Source organism: Mauremys mutica, chromosome 11, assembly GCF_020497125.1.
Source record: "Mauremys mutica isolate MM-2020 ecotype Southern chromosome 11, ASM2049712v1, whole genome shotgun sequence".
Taxonomy (NCBI): domain Eukaryota; kingdom Metazoa; phylum Chordata; order Testudines; family Geoemydidae; genus Mauremys; species Mauremys mutica.
The window spans coordinates 4,733,813-4,751,268 of NC_059082.1; the positions used below are offsets into that span (position 1 = coordinate 4,733,813).

The following is a 17,456-nucleotide window of genomic DNA, read 5'->3' on the forward strand; positions in this document are numbered from 1 at the left end:
CAGCATGGAGAAACTGAGGCACAGATAAATTAAATAATTTGACCAAGTCACATAATAAATCAGTGGTAGAGCAGGGACTACAATCCAGGTTCCTGACACCCTCTCATGTTTCTAATACACTAACTCTAGTGCTTAATAATTCCTAAATTTTAGACACAGGAAACTGACAACTGGTTTCCAAGCACTGTCCTGTACATATGAAAATAGTTTAGTATTTAGGGAACACATTTTGGCAGAAACATTGTATTAATATTGTCATTTTGAAAATACATAATTTTAAATGGCAAATATTTAAATTTTAGCTATGGAACAAATTTCAATAACTTTTACATTGCTGTAGTTCTGCAAATGCACAATATCAGCTACAATATGTAATTTTCTAAAATTAGTTACCTAGATACCAATGACATATGTCAAGTCACAAATCAATGGCATGAAGATTTCACACAATTTAAGTCAATAGCAAAACTCCAGATTCACCCATCATGTCCCATGCACCTACCAGCTAACAGCATGCACAACACCAATGGTAAATCCTGGTGCCTGTTACATGATCTGGCTGGTGAGCCAGTACTACTCATTAAAGAAGCTTCTTTCAGTTCCACTTATTGCAGCTTCAATCACCTTCACAGTATCACAGAATCATAGAAATGTAGGGCTGAACAGGACCTAGCGAAGTCATCAAGTCCCGCCTCTGCACTGTGGCAGAACCAAATAAACCTAGACCACCCCTCAAATGGTGTTTGTCCAACCTGTTTTTAAAAACCACCAATGATGGGGATTCCACCATGCCTTGGAAGCCTATACCAGAGTTTAACTAAACTTATAGTAAGAAAGTATTCCACAGTATCTAGCCTAAATCTCCCTTGCTACAGATAAATCCCATTACTTCTTGTCCTATCTACAATGGAAATAGAGAACAATTGATCACTGTCCTCTTTATAACAGCCCACAGTTAATTTCCATTTACTATGATTACATTTGCAGGCAGTGCGCTGTGAATGTACCTCCTCTTTTGATATGTGCAGTTACGCATTTGTTTTAGGTCTAACTAATACTTTGGGCAGCTGGGTTTGGTTTGAAAGGGTCTGAAATGTTGAAGCAATTTTGCAACTATAGAATCTCTGAATATGAGCTCAAGCCATAACCATAGATCCTCTTTTGTGTCACAGAATCACAACTTTGGATGGGTAGATCATGCTTCCAATTGGAGCTGAAATCAATGATGTGGTAATATTTTGGTCTCCCAAACCTGCAGCTTATCAGAGCTTGATGATATGCCCTTTCACTCACATTCAGCACCAATCCACCATGATGTGCCAATGGCTGAGCTGGACTACAGAAAAGCTCAATCTCTTAGAGCAAGAATTGTGGATTTCCAAGTGCAATGTGTGATCGTGGTACCAAAAGAATACTGAGGGTCAGCTTCTCTAACACCAGCTTCACACCAATATATCTCCATTGACTTCAATGGAGTTTCTCCCAATTTACACTGGGGTAAACGAGAAGAGAGTCAGAGAAAATGGGGAGTAGAAGGTAATGGTAAAGGGACTACTGTTGCCTGCCCATCTCAGCCCCTGCCAGGACTCACTACTCTTTCTAAATATGTTTTGCGGGTCCCCATTAGTGCCTGCCCTAGCAAAGAACCTGTAACACCTTTCAGAACTGCCTTTGAAAACAAAAGAAGTGGTATGAAGCAGGGAGGTGGCAAAGACAAAACAGTGTAAGAAAGTTGGAGTTGGGGTTTTTTCCCTGCAGAAAAAAGAGGGGAGAAAGATAGCCGGAGTTTAACCAGCTGACACTGCCTAATATATTGGGCACATGTGCTAAAACAGATCTCTAATTTACCCAATATACTTGGCATATTTACTTTCAAGTACTAGTATTCACTGAAACACCGTTTTCTAAAAGAATGTGAGTGTTGCACAGGAGTTGCATCACATGCAGCAGAGAGAAGGGGTTAAAATGGGGAGGAGGTAGTGAGGAGGGGGAGGGAGAGAAGGAACACAGGAGAAAGCGACAATAACCGTATATTATGCAAAGTTTCTGCAGAGTAATGTTACTGAGTGGAGCAGTAATTTTATTAGGAAATAATGTCACAGTGGCTCTGTGTTGTAATGAGAGGCTCTTCTTGTAATAAGATAAACCATAATTCAAGAACTAGAATATCTTATTGCAATTATATTTTTTTAATATTTACATGTTAATTTAATGAAGATGATAATAAATTCTCAATGGATAATTACAGTCCATTAATGTTTTTGCTTGGAATACATATTAAAGATCAGAAATTTTACATCAGTGTAAGTGCAAATGGAATTTGACCTAGAGTCAGGTCAAATTTGGCCCCAAATTTAATTTTTGCGAAAATGATTAAAAGAAGGTTTTATAGTTTTAAAACAATCCAATTAAAAGAGTTATATAAAAATAATAAATATTCTCCAACAGTATTTGCAACTGAAATATTGCAACATTGTATTAAAGCATTAGAATTTGAAAGTGAAATTGACTTGAAAATTACTATAAACAAAAGTGAAACTGACTACCCTGTTTTCACTGTACTAACAAAGAGAAATGCAAAAAGTAACAAACTGTTTAAATAATGAAAGATTAGATTTTTAAAATCCAGTTTTAATAAAACAAGGCTTTGTTGTTAGTAAAATGAATATAGAAATTTGTTCCTTAAAAAAAACCTATAATTTTTAACCTGACAGTGTCTCTTTAACCAATCATCTCACTTAATATTTCCCTTAGTTATGTGCAGAGAATGGGTACTTGTAATGGTCCTGAAATGTTCTTCAAATTGAAGAAAGCTGAGAAATTCACAGTTAAGAATGTGGCCTGATTTCAGTGGAGTTCCAACAGTGTGAGAAGAGATTCAGGTTTTGACACTCAGGTGAAATCCTGGCTTCAATGAAGTCAATTGGAATTCAGCAGAGCCAGGATTTAATGTCCTCCATTCTTAACTAACTATACTGCAAAGAAAAAATATTGTTGGTGAAAAATACTTTGTCAAACATGCACTTCTTAATGCTCAGCAGTTGTGTTCCAACTTTATAGTTACTTAGACATATTTTTATGTTGATATGATTCAATTCCTTTGAGAAAATGCCTGTTGAAGTCTGGAATTTTGTGATTAAGTAGCGTTGAGTCGGGCCATGATGTTTAATAGATATGTTTATATCTTCAGATTATAAAATGCATATTATTAGTTCAAAGAGTAGTGTAGCCTCTTGTGTAAACATCTAATCAAGCTTATTTATTCCAATGCTCAATTAGGCCCAAAAAAGAGGAATTGTTTTGGTATCTTGGCTACAAGTAATTAGCAGTGTTTTTCAAAACAGGTATTATTACAGTACTTGTCAGAGCAAAACAACAATCAGAGAAGATTTTCTGATAAATTACAATGTCAGTAACTGGAAATGCCTTAGTGATGGATGAAAAATCTAATGAAAATATCTTTGAAAAAACAAACCCATGCAGAGAAGAATATTTAAAAATGTCACGATGTTCCCATTTTATTTTATTATATACTTGAAAGGGTCTTAGTTCATAGAACTGAAAAGCCTTCATGTTTTCAGTTTTTAAAATGTAAGCTATGTTTAAAGCTCTGTTAGTGTCAATCTTGTCAACTTCCAGCTATTATATTTCATATTTGCATATCTCAAAAGCAACTGAACTTTTTAAAAAATTCTGTTTTCAATCTGAATCTCTTATAAAAGATAAAAAAAGTGCAAAGCTTTTATTCTAACTTTCAACACAGACTAAATGCTTATAGGACTCTAAAATATATCTAAAAAACTTGAATTCTGTAACAGAAATCTCAATGCAGTTGCATATATTTACAGTAAATAAACATGAATACACTTTTCTTACAATACCTTAAGAATCCCTATTTTGACTGACATAATTTTAATATTTCCTTCATTTGGTAGTTATATATACACACCTCGTAATTTTCTAAGAAAAGATTTGAACTCATAATAAAACGTACCTAATACAGAATATTTTTTTTTTTTTAAAAGAGAGAAGATTCCTATCTAGAGCCTGAATCATATAATTTCTTACATGGATGCCGACTGCTGCATACAATAAGTTGCAGGTTAAGGGGCTAGACACTAGGTCAAATGCCAAATGAAAATGGACTCTCTATTTAGTTTAAACAAGAAGGTTTTAAATATTTTCAATTATGTCTATACATTTGCTGAAAGTTAACAGGGTAATTTGCGTACCAGGGACATTTCACTTTAAAAAGAGTTTTTAATGTTTCTCTATTTTTATAATACCAAAGCTTTGAAAACAACTTGAAAAGCATTTGTTGCTTAGCAATATTGCTGACATTTGAGTTTACAGATATAAATAACAATTGTTTTTCTTCTATAACTGGTGTCCCTCCCAATTCCCATTTTCATCAGGTTCAAAACCATTGGAATTTAGATATTATTTTTAAATGTTCATGTTTTAAATTAGAGTTCTGATACATGATTTAATCTGGCATATTAATTCATGTGAGAATTTAAGATCAATGTGCAAATAAAAACAGTGGTTCATCGGCTATATATTTATGTTAACATAGTTTTGCAAATTATCTTCTCATAAAAATCAAAGGATATATATTCCATAAATATGAGAGAGAGAATGTATTCACAGTTTTCATTAATTCAAATCTAAGCCAGTTCAATTCATGAAATCCTAACTCTCTAAGGTCAATTAATTTGCTATGAAAGCGTAGAAAATAAATCAAATCACAAACATTTTGACAGCAATTCATGTTTTAAGAGATTATTGGTGCATTTTGGAAATTCCCAAGAAATCATATTCTATCATTTCTAAACAACTACATTTGGCCACTGCTTTGCAGAAAACAGCTTTTAAGTTCCCCAATTCATAAATGTAATTAAATAATTACATTAGTGCTAATTAACATGAAACTGCAGATTATTTAAGCGCAAAAAACACTATTCAACTTCTTAATTATTCTTGTTCACACAGCATTTCCTTTTGCTCAGGCGCCCTAGGTGCAAATAAAGCATCCCATCTGCTCGTAATTAGAACTAAATAATTTCAGAGAATGTAGCTTATCATTTTGACTGCACATTTGATTAAAAACAGTGTACAAGCAATACCCTGGCTTATTGCTGTAACAGCAACAACACACACAGGCACACGTTCTCCCATCATTAAAGAAGACTGAAAACATTATCTGTTATTTCAGGAGGAAAAAATACAACTTTTTAGTTCATTTCATACAGATGAAAGCGAATTACAGCAAATCACCTCTCCACTGAATAGCGGCCTCCACATAATGACTTTATTTGCTTAATCCCCAAATTAAACGCCGTTTCGAGCGAGGGCCCTGTGTTATTACTCTCATCATGTTGAGAACATTTTCCTGCCGAGACCAATTTGAATAAAACAAGGGGCCTTCCTTGAACTCAATCAAGGAGTCATAATGTGGTGGGTAATAGAGGTTGCTGATAGATTTGCAGGCAAAAGTGTTATACCTAATGATGGGATATGGATAATAGTCCTCCTGGAGGTCCTGATGCGATTCCAGTTGGCTGCCAGATGCTAAAAATCAAGAAGACCATTGATCAGTGACAGGAAGCTGTAGTGGATTCATCTAGTCAAACTTCAGCTGTTTTTCCACTGTACAGTTAAGCCAGGCATAAATTATATTAATTGATTTAATTACATACTTAAAACATCTTCCCCAATTAATTTAATTAGGTGGCTACATGAAGCTACTGGCAGGGGAAGATTAGAGGCTGCTCACTTAATTAACAGAATATGAATGAAAAAAAAAGAAAGCAAACATAAATGAAATTGTGAGCACTAATTAAAAGGCTGTCTACAAACTTAAATACTTTCTGACAAAGTGGTGACAGCAATGTAGACAAGAGAGGGATTTTTTTTCCAGCCAATTTACTGCCACAAGGTATATATAGGGAGCTACGGTAATGCAGTTAAAACATTGATTTTCTGACACAACTACCAAAGTCAAAGTGAAGGGACATTTTCCATAGAAAAATTGCAGCAGATTCTGCAGCCACAAAGGCTGAATCACTGATGAAGGATGAAATATGATGCTCGGACAAATGTATGGTTAAAGGGAAAAAAATGGAAACAGCTTATTGCGATTACTCAAGCAAGAGATGTTTAGAAAAGAAGTGCTGCAGTAGCAGCTGGCAGCACTGCACACCTTGGCCCTGATGTAAAAATTCTCCAGGTGTCTCTGACGTGATTCCTTCAGGGTCTTTTTTACACGTGCCATGTGACTATGCAAGAGCCAAGAAATGGCAATCACACCTGATGCCCACTGCTGCTGCCTGAAATGGATGTAGGCTTTTCTGGCCTTATAGCGCCTCCATGTTGCTTGGATCTTTGTGGTAGCCATTTCAGTACCATGTTGCCCTTTGTATCTCTGGCCAGGTTGATTTAAGATCCTTTTCACAGTTGTCCGGTTCTTTATCACCGACAGAAGGTCATCTCTGGTTGGCCTCTGGTTAAGTTCAAAGTCTGATATGAGTTCCATCAACTTCTTACTCTTTATTATAGCCAATGGTACTGCATAGTCCTTGAGAAGCTTCTCAACATATTCCAAGAAAGAAAGAATACTTCCCCAGGACAAACAATAGTGCTGCTTGAATGCCAGAAAATCTGGAGCCTTATGATCTATAGTGCCATTGTAAATAGTTATATCATAATCCAAAAATGTATTCTGTAAGGGCTGAGGTGGCATCATATGTGGGCTCTGTGGAAAGAGAGCACAGCCAAGATTAAAAGTAATTGCAGCTACTTATAAATGAGTGGTCAAGACATATTACCATTTTATCATTTACCACACAACTGTGGGAAATTATGGATCCAGAAATGTATTCCTCATATTGATTTAACATATACATGTCATAAGCACAAAGGCTGGCCCATATATACTTTAAACCTCCTTACCAGAAAAGTACCTTAGGGGTCACTCAAGGCTATTAACATTTTTATAGAAATATATTAATTGCTCATGGGAACTATGCTTGATCTTATTATATATAAAATAAAGCTGTACAGTAACTCTGATATGGTCAGCTGATCCCACAATCTGTATGATTTACCAGACAACAGCCTTCCAACATTGTTATCTCATTCATAAGATGTCCACCAATCCTGACAGAATGGATAACATCCTCTCCTACACGCTTACCAGGGACAGCGCTCTCATCTCCCAAAGCTACTTAGCAAGACTCACCACTTCTGAACCCTATCAGAACTCTTGTCTCCACTGGAGACTTCAGCCTGTCACCAGTTTTAGCTTTTGCTCCAACTTTACTTATTTCAAGGGACTTGAACTCATACATTTTCTAGCCTTGTTCACCAAGGTTGCTTTATTTTTCCTTTTCATTTCTCATCTGGGCCACAGCATGGATCAGCACGCTAATGATACAAAAGTCTTAAAAGGCCAAGCAAAACTCAAAGTCCTGATCTGTATGCAACACTGTAATTCAGGTGCATGCAAAGAGAAGGAGATGTCCCTTATGCATAGATGCTAAGAACAACCATCAAACCTCAAGTAATAACTGAAGTCTGTCACTCAGGCTCAAATTCTCCTATAGCTGCATGTGAGACATTCTGTGTGCCTATATGAACAATGCAAGAATTACAGGAGAGACACTTTAGCAAACTAGCATTAGGGGAAGTCTTTCTATTTACTTCAGTTGGCTTTGGCCTGATTCAGTGGTGCAGGATCATGTCTTAAACAATCTTTGATGAAGACAGCACTGAAAATCTACATGATAAAATCTTGTTGTCATCAATGCTTAAATACCTTTGGCGGAGGGGAAGTGCAATTTATCAACTCCAGCCCTTGAGCTGGTTGCGTCCATAATCGCTTTGATTTCTTAGCTGAAGCCATGGAGCTGCTGGATGGAGGTGGAGCAATGCTACCTTTGTTTGAGGAATATGAGTCATCAGGACCTCTTTGTGTGTTTGGAAAGATGAAGATGTCTGTACCAGCAAAGTCCACCTTGCTACCAATCCCTCCTGTACCAATAGAACAATGCAATGTAAGGTTTTATTGCTAAAAAGAAATACCATACAATAAAAATAAAGTGCAATTTCACCAGTAGAAATTGACCCAGAAGCTATCTTACTTTACTTTGATGTCCAAATAGGTTGCGATTTCCAAAAGATGTAATCCAAATATTAAGTTTTGACCAAACCAGTAATATTTTTGGAGGAAAGCACTAATGATATAACTTTGTCATCAAATGCTAATAAAAGCCTAACAGACTGAAGGACAATCACAGATCTGCTATCACAGATACTGGGATCAGGTTACCATAGCAATTTTTAATATACATTTTCCAAAGCTAGTGTACCAGTCAACAGTATATCCACTTTCCATAATATATTCAAGCACCTGATCATTGGTGGGAATGGGGAACCGCGGCGAATGGGAGCGTCAGGGGAAGTATCCGCAGGCGAGGACAGCGCACAGAGCCCTATGCCTCCCTCCCCCAGGGATCGCAGGGACAAGGTGCCAGCCGCTTCCTGGAGCGGTGCAGGGCAGGGAGCCTGCCCTGGCCCCAGTGTGCGCCGCTGCCACCCTGGAGCCCGAATCCCTCCTGTACCCCAACTCCCTGCCCTGAGTCCCCTACTGCACCCTGCACACCTCCTGCACCCCAACCGCCTGCCCTGAGCCCCCTGCCACACCCCACACCCTTCCTGCACTCCTTGCCCTGAGCCTCCTGCCGCACCCCGCACCCCAACTCCCTGCCCTGAGCCCCCTGCTACACCCTGCACCCCTCCTGCAACCCAACTCCTGCCCTGAGCCCCCTCCCGCACACTGCACCCCTCCCCTGCCCAAGCCCCTTTCTGCATACCACGACCCCTCCCACACCCCGCACCCCAACTCCCTGCCCCAGCCCTGCATGCAATTTCTCCACCCAGATATGGCTCTCGGGCCAAAAAGTTTGCCCACCCCTGGTGTATACTATAGCACTCCTGAAATGTTTGTCACTTTTACTCCATGTTATTCCATGCCACTGCCACAATAACTCACAGCCCTTGGTTTCATTTTTTGGTCACATCCATCCATCATGAAGCCTTTCAAATCCAAAGCAACTGCTGTTGGCTCACTGGTGGACTTCATCATTCCTACCATAGGGACCTCAGCCTTTCTATACAGACTTATGCAGCAAGAGAATGCTAGATGAGAGTAGATTCTGTATTCCACATTCAGGTCTAGTGTACTTCGGTAGCACTCCTCCTCTGAGTAACTCTCTGATTTTCCTCTAGTTGAGATAGCCAGGCACAGCTCCTTCCAGTATCTTGGCAACATCAATTCCCAATCAGTTAGCATAAGTCACAGTTGAATTATGGGCTTTATTCACTACTGAGCATTGAGGGCCAGATTTCAAAGGTATTTAGGCATCTACAAATGCAGATAAGCATCTAATGGGATTTTCAGGAGTGTCCCAGTGCCGAACTCCTGTTGAAAACTCTGGAACTCCAGCCTCAAGAGTACACCTGAATATAAACTCTGTTGGCTTTGGGGGAGCCTGGAGTAGGGCACAACAGTTGTGCCCCATGATTCCCCAACTGGCAAGCTCTTTTCCAATACATCCACACATCAGATAAGCAGCCTAATCAAAATCTATGGGAGCTGGGGGCCTGGATGTTTTTGAAAATCCCAGTAGACGCCTCTCTGCACTGTTTGATGCCTAAATACCTTTAAAACCTGGCCCTGAGTTCACTGCCTCAGCAGCTCTCTTAAGAGAAAACAAGAGCCTGGGGAATAGAAAGCAAAGTTCAGAATTTAACTGATTAGAATGATCAACCCTTTATCCTTACCTACAACTGGCTTCTTGTGCTGTTTGTGAAACTCATGGAGAGGAGCTGCTCTGGGTAAAACAGGAGGTGACTCAAGTGTAATCTTTGCGGCTGGTGGAATTAGCCTTCGCTCAATTAGATTCAAAATACCTAGAAAATGAAAAACATTGCTGAACAATGTATATTTAATTTCTTGTTTTATCAAGTTACATGGAGCATCTCAGGTTACCTAAAGAAAAATGTTTCACCCTCTTTAAAGGACTTGTAGCTATTCTTTCCCTAATCATCAAAGACAAGATGTTGTCAATTGGTAATTGTAAAGAAAGAAATTAGATGGAGATTAAGACAAGCCTTTTTGTTTGTTTTAATGAATTCTTCCTCACATCAATTGGAACTAGAGGAGCAGTGGTATTCTTTATATGACAAATCCAAGGAAGGCAAACTTTGCCTATAAACAGGGACATACAAATGAAATATACTGTACTGGGACAGTATTATAAACAGGAATTATATGTTCGTGAAAATGAGGAACATGTAGTAGAACTACCGAAAAGAAAGACTTGTAAATTACCCTGTAATTGAGGCTATGGAATTATTACAAACAATTTGATCCATTCTCTACATAATCCAAATGCAGCTCCAGTTACAGTCCTGGGGCAACTTCAGGCCCTTTTGATTACTTTGAAGAAACAGGCATTCATAGTGGCCACTTATTTTGATCTTGGCGCAACCATACAGAAAGTCTTCACAGATTTTTCTTTCCAGCAGCAACAAAACTCTGTGCAAGAAGTTGATCGCTGGCTTACAGCAAGCATGTGCTTAATATACTGATGATGTCCCTTAACTCATTCCAGAAAGCAGCTGAGAATAAACTCTGTTGGTTTTGGGGGAGCCTAGCATAGGGCACAACAGTTGTGCCTCACGGTTCTCCAACTGGCAAGCTCTTTTCCCATCTATCCATTCATGGGATATGCAGCCTGGATTTGGCCCTTACGCTTTACTGATGATAATGCTTTTCAGTTCTCTTATCAAAGAATCTCAATGCGCATCACAAACATTAAATAATGAACTCTCACAATATTCCTGTGCAGCAGATATTATTGTGCCAGTCTGTAAAATGGAGAAGAGTAGAGACGCTAAATGGCTTGCACAAGGTAGACAAGGTCTTGACTCCCAGCAGACAACATTGCCTCCTTAGAGCTCAGTATTTCATCTTGTTGGCATAAAAATGATAGGATTAGGCATCTGTGACTGACCTTTCCTTGCATCCCTTTCTAATATAGGTAAGGGAGAATCCATTTGATGAGAGGCAGGCAAAACCGAGAGGTTACCAACTGTAAGGCCTTTCACGATCTTCTGAGTGCATACCTAAAAACCGAGAGAATGCTCCTTTAGCAACCAATATTTCTGGTTTTGCAAAGAACTCAGTTTTCTACTTGCATAAAGCTAAATAATAAATACAATTTCTGCTATGAACAGTTTCATTAAGGTTTAATAATGTAACAGTACGGGCACTGATTTTACTGCTTATGAACATGCTGCACTATTGTCTACTGTCATTAGTGTATGTAATTTAAAATAAAGTTAATTAAATCCAATCAACGTCTTGCAATTTCTGCTACACAAAATCAGTGTACTAGTTAATAAAGAAACTGCAAGGACTTTGCTCAATTTTAATGACTATATTATAAACATAGTATCTCTTGACAGAGCAGGCTTTGAATAGAGGAAACATGTACACATGCCACGTACTGGAAAGGAAGCAGGAGATAGTAGTTGGAAATATGTAAATAGATCCTAAGCAAATTCACTGCACAGAATATTATTGGATTTACAGTATATGTAACTATTTGTAATCAGTGAACATTAATTACTGTAGGATGATGGAGTCTAAGGGTACCTTAAAGGTAAAGCCTGCATCTTCTAAGTGCCGGTGTGAAGGCACCATGTTCACGCACACATAATCCTCATATGGCAATGAGATTATAGCTATTATGACTAGTATCCCATATATGGAGCATTGCACAGGGGAGAGAACAGATTTTATAATCTTACATTACTATATACGCACACACATGTACTCAACAACATCACTTAACATTTTGCCTCCTTCTTCAGGTATCATAAACATTTCCTTTTCGCACTGGTAAGGATACATCTTGCTATACACGATGGACCAGATGTTGCCATTCTGTGTGCACCAATCCCACCTGAAGCAAATGAGCGTTCAGAGAGAGGATCAAATAAGCCTCTGATATTGTGTGTGCAACTGTAGGCATGCACTTACTTTGTGCTATTAAACATCACAAATATCCTGATTTGTGACCATAAAACAGATGCTTGCCGATTTCTGCATATGCAAAATTGAACATGCAAACTCAGAGGCCAAGAGTATACTGGCACTCACATGGAGAAAGACAATATGAGTTGGTCCTGATATCTGATCACAGATCTGACAATTATTATTTTCAGGACTAAAATATCACATCTTTGGTCACAAGTCAAGAAAAATGTCAGAGCAAATAGCTGCAATGATGAAAGAGGGAAGGAGAGAAAGAAAGTGATTTCTAATCTGTTTTAATCTGACATTGCTTCATATCACTGTTCTAAAAATCTGCTGTAATGTTTCAGAATAGAAGATTCAATTTCTAATTATTGGTGAGTTCTATCAATATAAATACGGAAATATCTCCATACGAATGGCTATGCTGAAAGGGTGATATAGAGTGATTTTAAAAAACTCTTCAATACATTACATGTTCCAAGATGTTATTGCAGGGGAATTGGGAGGAATCTATCAAGGAGACAGAAAGATAGTATTGAACATAAAGCCTGAATAATAATGTATGCTGTAGAATCCACTACCTGAAACCCCCTGGGTTGTGTTCCCTTCTATACATTACATATCTGAAAACTATAGTTTATGAGCTTCGACAACGATTTAATTAAGTTTGTGAAAAACTTCCCCTTCTTTTCTGAACTCCAGTTTATCCAAATAAATTCCATGTTGCCTGTTCCATTTGGATAAATGAGGGTCTGCTTTATAACCATAGAAACAAAGCTCCAGATCCTCTGCTGGTTTAATTCGTGATAACTCAACTGACTTCAATGGGGTCATGACAATTTACACCAATTGGGGATCTGGCCAAAAGACAGTAAAACCACATCAGCGGAAAATGGCATTGCCTGACTGATTCTAGGGCCAGTAAGGCATAGGTAAATCTAGGGAGTCAAGAAAGATCCAGTTTAAATAATATTCTCAACCATCTTGGAGAAGTAAAAGGCAAGCCTGACAGTTTTGAGGCATACAGCACAGTTTATCCAGATTTCCAGAGAGCCTTTGATAAAGTACCCCTGCCAGGTTGCTTCTGAAATCAGAAGCATCTGGGATCCAAGTTAAAATGCTGCAATAGATAAAGCCAAGAAAAGTGAAAGCAGAGTTTTGTCAGCAATAACAGGCTGATCTTAGACTTTACCCATTTGCGACAAACGGCTTAGATGAAGGTTCCAGATACAAACTTGTTAAGTTTACCAATGGCACAACATAGGAGAAGAAAATGCTAATCTCAGAGCTGCTCTGCTCCGCAGGCAAAGGATAAATGAAATGAGAATCTGGGTCAATCCACTAGTCTAGTGGATGCACAATATGCTGCTACAAAAGACAAAAGTCCCCCTCCCTCCCTTTCCAGTAGGTCAGGGGCTCAGTGCCTACTAGAACTTCCTCTGGAGCTGAAGGAATGATGGATTCATCCAACCTTCTTCATATGTAGAGAGAAAGGTTGTATGACATGGAGCTTTTATGAAGGACAGAAGTAAAGGGGGCCGAATCCAAAACAAGAGCATTCAGGTACACATTTTCAGCCCAGTGAATGTTCAACTAACTAAGCTGCACGTCTAAATGGCTATTTGAAGGCAAACAACATTTGCTTCCCACCCAATTCATTTCACACATAAAATTGGAGGAGAATGCTGAAAATCTGTTCTTCAGAGTCAATTATTTTACTGTTTGCAAGGTCATTATCCTGTCCTCCTTCAAACTAACTACTACCGTGAAGCCTCCGGTAAACTGCTCACTGATAATGGCTAGACAAGTGACCAGAAAAGATTTCCGATGTTTTACCATAGGCAGGGCAGATAGCCCACCTATTACTGAGGTTGCTCAACATTTCCTATTATAGAACCTTTTTTTCCAGTTACTTATAACTTTGGCACACTTTAACCATTTGGGCTGAAATTTTCCATGCACAGTGCCTGCTACAGGTTGAGCTTTTTTGGACAATGTCAGCCAAAATGATTCAGCCATTTTTTAGGACAAGGATATGGATAAATACATTATTTTGCCCATGCTGAAAAATTCTGGTGCCCTTTTCTTTGAAAAGCTCTAGTGCTCCCATATTTCGGAGAAGAGACTTGAAATTTATCAGGGAGCTGATCTTTGTTTCAGTGGCCTTTTGCTATCCCTGTGAAAATCTACCAAAATTTGGCCAAGTTATAAGCCTTGAAAAAAAATCACAGTTTACACATGCTCAAAAGAGATTTCTTAGATGTCAGCAGCTACATTCTCCAAAGATTCCATCCACACTGGGCATGTTGCAGTCAGGGGCTAAGCAGGAGTTTCCCTGCAATAGCAGCTCTGGGCTGCGCCAGATCTGGATGGAAGCAGGGAGCCTGTCTCTCCAGTGCTGCCAGTGACTTTCCTGCTGGGCCCAGGCAGCATGGAGGAGGAAGCTATCCGATTTGAATGCACAGGGGACAAGAGCCAGACCTGCAAAGGGAAGTTTGTGGAGTAGATTAGAACAAGGAGCTGCGTGGGCGGGGGGGTGAAGACAAGACTGAAGAGTGTCCAGCAGAGAGGAAAGGTGGGACTAGGAGTTCAAGTGCAGAGGCAGATCGACTGGCAGGGCAAGGAGACTGGGAATGGGAGCTGGGGGGAGACTGGGACATGCAGCCAGGGAGGTAAACGCATGGGTTGGAGCCATGTGGTGTGGAGGGAGACTGACATTGTTTGAGGAGATGGGGCTGAAGGAAGATTGGGGCTGACTGACAAAGAGCTGGGAGACTAGAGAGGGACTGGGAATGGATGCACAAGGAGCCTGGAAGTGGGGGAGACTGGGTCAGGGATTCCAGAGGGGTGAGATTAGCATTTGCTGGACAAAAAGTTTGGGACTGAGATGAGAAACCTGAGGACTGGCGAGGTGAGGAGAATGGAACTGGGACTACGAGGCAGATGTGGGGAAGGCCGAGGAATGGGAAGGGTTGGAGGGGGTCAAGTTGGGGGAAAACAGGCAGAAGCGTCTGTGCCCACTAGAGGACACTGCCCTCCAGAGCTGGAATGGACCCTCAGAGTCCTGCATCTCACCATGCCTCTGATGTCAGCAAAGGCCTGTGAAATCCATTGGCTAAGTGTCCCAGCACCCTGCCCCACCCCACCACGGTGCTGCTCCACACAGAGTATGATAATGTACTACAGCCATCAAGACTTCATGATCTCAAGTAGCAGAGATCTGTATGGTGGAATTAAAGGGTCCAAACTGGCTGCTGACCCATGTGGGTGTCAATATGATGCCACATGATGGGAGTTTCTGATTTTTCAGTTCGCTTTTTTAAAAGCTTAGGAAATTACACACACACACAAAATTGCATTAAAAGAACATTATTAAGATCACACAGTCAAGCACTCAAAAGTTACAAAATGCCAGAATTAAGGTTGCCTGGACAACCTATAAAGTGGGGATAATGATACTTATGTCCTTTGTAAAGCGCTTTTGACTCGACTGACGAATAGTGTTATAAGAACCAAGTGTTAATAACTGTTATTATTATGTGTATGGCACTTAGAACAATGAGGCCCTGGCCTTGATTTGGGCACTCTTGTAACACAAAATAACAACAAAATTAATCAACGTTATAAAAAAGAATAGGCCATTTGTTCATATTTCTAACTAGGAAATGGAGGAGATTGAAATATGCAATTTATAATTTCTACTCCCTGATTCATACAATAGCATTGCCAATGGCAGACACCAAGAAGACTGAATAGGATGCATGCTTCATTACAGTAAAGATTTTTTAGGGCAATAACAGATGCACATTTTTGGTTGCGGCTATTATGAAACATTACACTCTAAGGGAACAAAAGGTATGAATCTTTACTTCATTATATTCCAAGAGTATAACGATGAGAAATGTGGCAAAGATTAACTTTACACCAGCCAAGATTATAAATGGGTTGATATTGAGCAAAGAAGGTCAGAGCTACGCATCCCCTCTCCCCCACTTAAATCTTGCCACCAGTGAGTTGTTTTGTTTCCCTGCACGTGGGGACACAATAAAGTATATACTAAAAGAATGGGATTTAATTAAATAGCAGCTCTCTTTTCAAACCATTGCCATTTTGTGCTGTATCTGTAAAGCAGCATTGATTTTACTGCTGGCCAGATTTACCCTCAGTTTAAATCCTAGTAGATTTTTCATGATAGGCAGTAGTGTGCACCGTGCGTGTGTCAGTAAATGTATGGAATAAGCTACAAAGAAAAGCAATCGAAGCAGAAAGTATGAGTTCAAGAGAAGCCTAGATTTGTTTCTGGAGGAGGAGGAAATTGAAGAGTAAGGCAAGGAAGCAGGTAGGTGGAATTAAATTTCTCTAAAGTAAAAGGCAGGTGTCAACTAACAGGGCAGATGTAACTGCATTTTGAACAGTAGGGTGATTTATGCTCTTATTTACATTGTGCAACCCTACTACAATGAAGCTGTTATAGCTGGACAACCTGAGTTGAATTGACCCAGAATTCTTAATCAGGAAAATTCTATCCAGCCCAGCACACCTCCTCTTTTTTACTAATCCTCTTGCTTTTCCATCACAGCCTCTCTTCACCACAAAGACATTTCCGCTTATAGAACCGAGTTATGCTCTTTGCCCTCCCCTGTAGTTTATTCCATGTGACTTCAACGGGGCTGCCCAGAAGCAAGTGAAGGCAGAATGTGGCAAGTGTGTTTTAAGGCATTAGTTATTTTCCTTTAACTGACTTTTGGCCTGTTTAAAAAATAAACATACAATTCATTAATAGCAAGAGAACTCATACTGAAGAAAGTGTCCATGTGCAGTTCACTATTGCTATCATTCATTATTTGTATTATTATTCAGTGCTGTATGATTTCATGCTTCACACAAGCTTTCAATGGAGTTTCTCCAGAGTTAAAAAGTGACTGTACTAATTCAGTGTGTCATCTAGTTACCCACAATCAGTATTATTTATTATTTGTATGGCAGTAGCATCCAAAATGTGCTAGACATGCACATAAAAGGAGGCCCCCTAAGAGCTTTGTTTGTTTATTAAACTGGTCTTGGGAAAAGAGGCTTTCTATAGAACAATTAGCCCCTCAACATACATAAGATTAATAGGATAAAGAAGGAACATGTACAGTGATGGTCAGAATTGTGCGTTGTAATTACATTTGGAGGTCTAAATAATGTCTCCCATGATGTAAGTGCACAAGAGGGGAAAGAAGGCACAGCAACTTCCGGTGCTGGGAAATGCAAATAGAAGATGGCTGGCTGATGCTTCTAGAGAGGATATTCCTGGGCAAGGGAACCATGTGTCCTGCATACCTCACTGGTTGGACTGGGGGAAGGG

The 17,456-nt window shown here is 39.4% G+C and overlaps 1 protein-coding gene across 1 annotated transcript in view; it reads right to left on the reverse strand.

Moving 5' to 3' along the window:
- The window catches only part of IQCH (IQ motif containing H), a 116,159-nt gene that overhangs the window by 80,996 nt on the left and 17,707 nt on the right, over positions 1 to 17,456 (reverse strand). Inside the window, exons 6-10 of the mRNA XM_044980709.1 lie at positions 11,079 to 11,190; positions 9,844 to 9,972; positions 7,817 to 8,031; positions 6,203 to 6,754; positions 5,505 to 5,571 (exon numbers count right to left, since the gene is read on the reverse strand). Coding sequence (XP_044836644.1) covers positions 5,505 to 5,571; positions 6,203 to 6,754; positions 7,817 to 8,031; positions 9,844 to 9,972; positions 11,079 to 11,190 — 1,075 coding nt within the window. The remainder of the gene's footprint in view (positions 1 to 5,504; positions 5,572 to 6,202; positions 6,755 to 7,816; positions 8,032 to 9,843; positions 9,973 to 11,078; positions 11,191 to 17,456) is intronic.